This window comes from Elephantulus edwardii, unplaced genomic scaffold (genome assembly GCF_000299155.1).
Source record: "Elephantulus edwardii isolate Elephantulus edwardi_28Jun2011 unplaced genomic scaffold, EleEdw1.0 scaffold00229, whole genome shotgun sequence".
Taxonomy (NCBI): Eukaryota; Metazoa; Chordata; class Mammalia; order Macroscelidea; family Macroscelididae; genus Elephantulus; species Elephantulus edwardii.
In genome coordinates, this window is record NW_006399979.1 from 3301982 (window position 1) to 3304159 (window position 2178).

Consider the following 2178-nt stretch of genomic DNA (forward strand, 5'->3'; position numbering starts at 1 on the left):
ATTATGGAGATTGATTTTGGAATTTAGATGCACTCTTATTGATTGTGCTTGGCCGTACATGTTCATATCCTTGAAGATGTATCATGGGGGTGTTTTAAACATTGGCATATAACGTTTTAAACTTGTTTGCAAAACAAACTTCAGCTTTGAGTTGATAACAAAAACATTTATTTTATAATTGAAACTTTTTTAGATCAGTGCTTGGAATTTTGTTATCTCTCAAAGATTTTTGATAATTACAAAGTTTAGCATATTTAGTGTCCTTGGAGTTTGTACCAAGAACTTAGTTATTAACATTTTTTTAAAATCTTTAATTGTTCAGATGTTTCTATACCACCAGCAGTACAGATCATTGCATTTATTTTTATAGTTACATGTGTTTGAGTTACTTGAAAATTAATTTTTCATTGAGATACATCATTGTAATTTCTAATGATGTTATGTACTGTTGAATTGAAACCTGCCAATAGCTCACCATTTGGATTGTCAGAGGCTGTACATCACATGGGCAGAGATTTCCAATTTTTCCTCCCTGGAAGCAGAATTTGAACTGTGTGCCTTTGCAATGAATGGCTGTGCAGCTCCTGACTTAGACTCTCAGAGCTATTATGTTAGTTTATAATACTGTATCTTGTTCATGAGATTTGTATTGGTAGAGTCTGTTTAACTTACAAGTCGTTACATTTAGGGTACTTTTGATTCCTTTTTTCTCTGTCCTTTTGCTTAAATGATAGGGGTAGGTAATTTATTTAGTCTGGAAACCAAGTGCTTACACAGAATGAATGAAGATTTTCCTCAAGTAAAACGAAATGTTTACTTGCTCAACCAAGTTGATATATGTAATATTTTTGATAAATATAAACACAGCAAAATATTCATGGTTTAGATACGTAAATGATTAATATTTGGTTACATTCTTCACATTGTGTCAACAGTCTTGTTATTTTATTCTGGTGGTTTCACTCACTAACTAAACTCCCTGACCTCCACCATTCTCATCAGTGTTTTAAAAGAACTATTGACCATTTGACTTTATAAAACAACATAATATTAATGACTGACAATCTTCAGTTTTGTACTAAATTGATATTTAAAGTTTAAAGGTGACTTCAAGGAGTAGTTTGAGTTCAAGATTTGAAGAGTAAAGCAAATCCTTAGTCTTGAGACTCCAACCTAAATTGGTCCAGTAACTGAATTTTTTTAAGAAAAATGACTAAAGAGTCCTTTTTTTTATAGTCACCAGGTTAAAAACTTCTTAAGATTTATACAACATAAACATTGTGTCTCTTTGCTAAACATTTGTATTTGTTTTTTATGGATTAGGTGAAATACTACAGGCATTTAGCACCTGATCACTTGCTGCAAATATGTCATCGACTTGGACCTCTTCTTGAACAAGAAATTCCTCAAAGTGTTCCTGGAGTACAGACTTTATTAGGAGCTGGAAGACAGTCCTTGCTACGCACAAATAAAAGTATGAAAATTTTTCAAGGGAATTTATGCGTTCTTCTCTTACTTTTTGTTTTTGTGTCCTTTATATGCATAAAAATGTGTATGTTCAATAGGCTGCAAGCATGTTGTGTGGAAAGGGTCTGCTCTGGCTGCATTGCATTGTGGAAGACCACCTGAGTCACCAATTAACTATGGCAGCCCACCCAGCATTGGTGAGTTTTTTATTACCTAATTGACATCCTCTTGGTAATTAGTGGTTTTAACAAAGAAGAATAAATATGGAACTCATTGTCATCAATGTAGTTGCTGCTTATAATGACTATAGGAGAGAGGCTATAAATCTTAATGGGAACTCACTTATCTTTCTCCTGTAGGGTCCAGCTATGACATTCTGGTTACCACCCAACACTTAATCTTAGAAGCCACCAGTATTTATTGGCCTTTAAAAAATTTTGTTGTTGTTGTTAGGTGCCATCCAGTCCCTTGCGACTCATAGCGACCCTATGTACAACAGCCTTAAACTCTGTTCTGTCCTGTGCCAATTGCACTGTCTCTGATACTCCCATCCCAATAATCCCAGTCACTGAATCAATCCATCTCATAGAGGACCTTCCTCTCCTGCGTTGTCCCTCCATCCTCCCAAGCATGATGTCCTTCTCCAAGGACCTGTCTCTCCTCACAACATGTCCAAAGTATGTTAGACGGAGCCTCAGAATCCTTGCCTCC

The 2178-nt window shown here is 35.2% G+C and overlaps 1 protein-coding gene across 1 annotated transcript in view; it reads left to right on the top strand.

Moving 5' to 3' along the window:
• Positions 1-2178, top strand: part of PHIP (pleckstrin homology domain interacting protein) — a 184240-nt gene that overhangs the window by 13646 nt on the left and 168416 nt on the right. Inside the window, exons 4-5 of the mRNA XM_006898438.1 lie at positions 1324-1474; positions 1566-1664. Coding sequence (XP_006898500.1) covers positions 1324-1474; positions 1566-1664 — 250 coding nt within the window. The remainder of the gene's footprint in view (positions 1-1323; positions 1475-1565; positions 1665-2178) is intronic.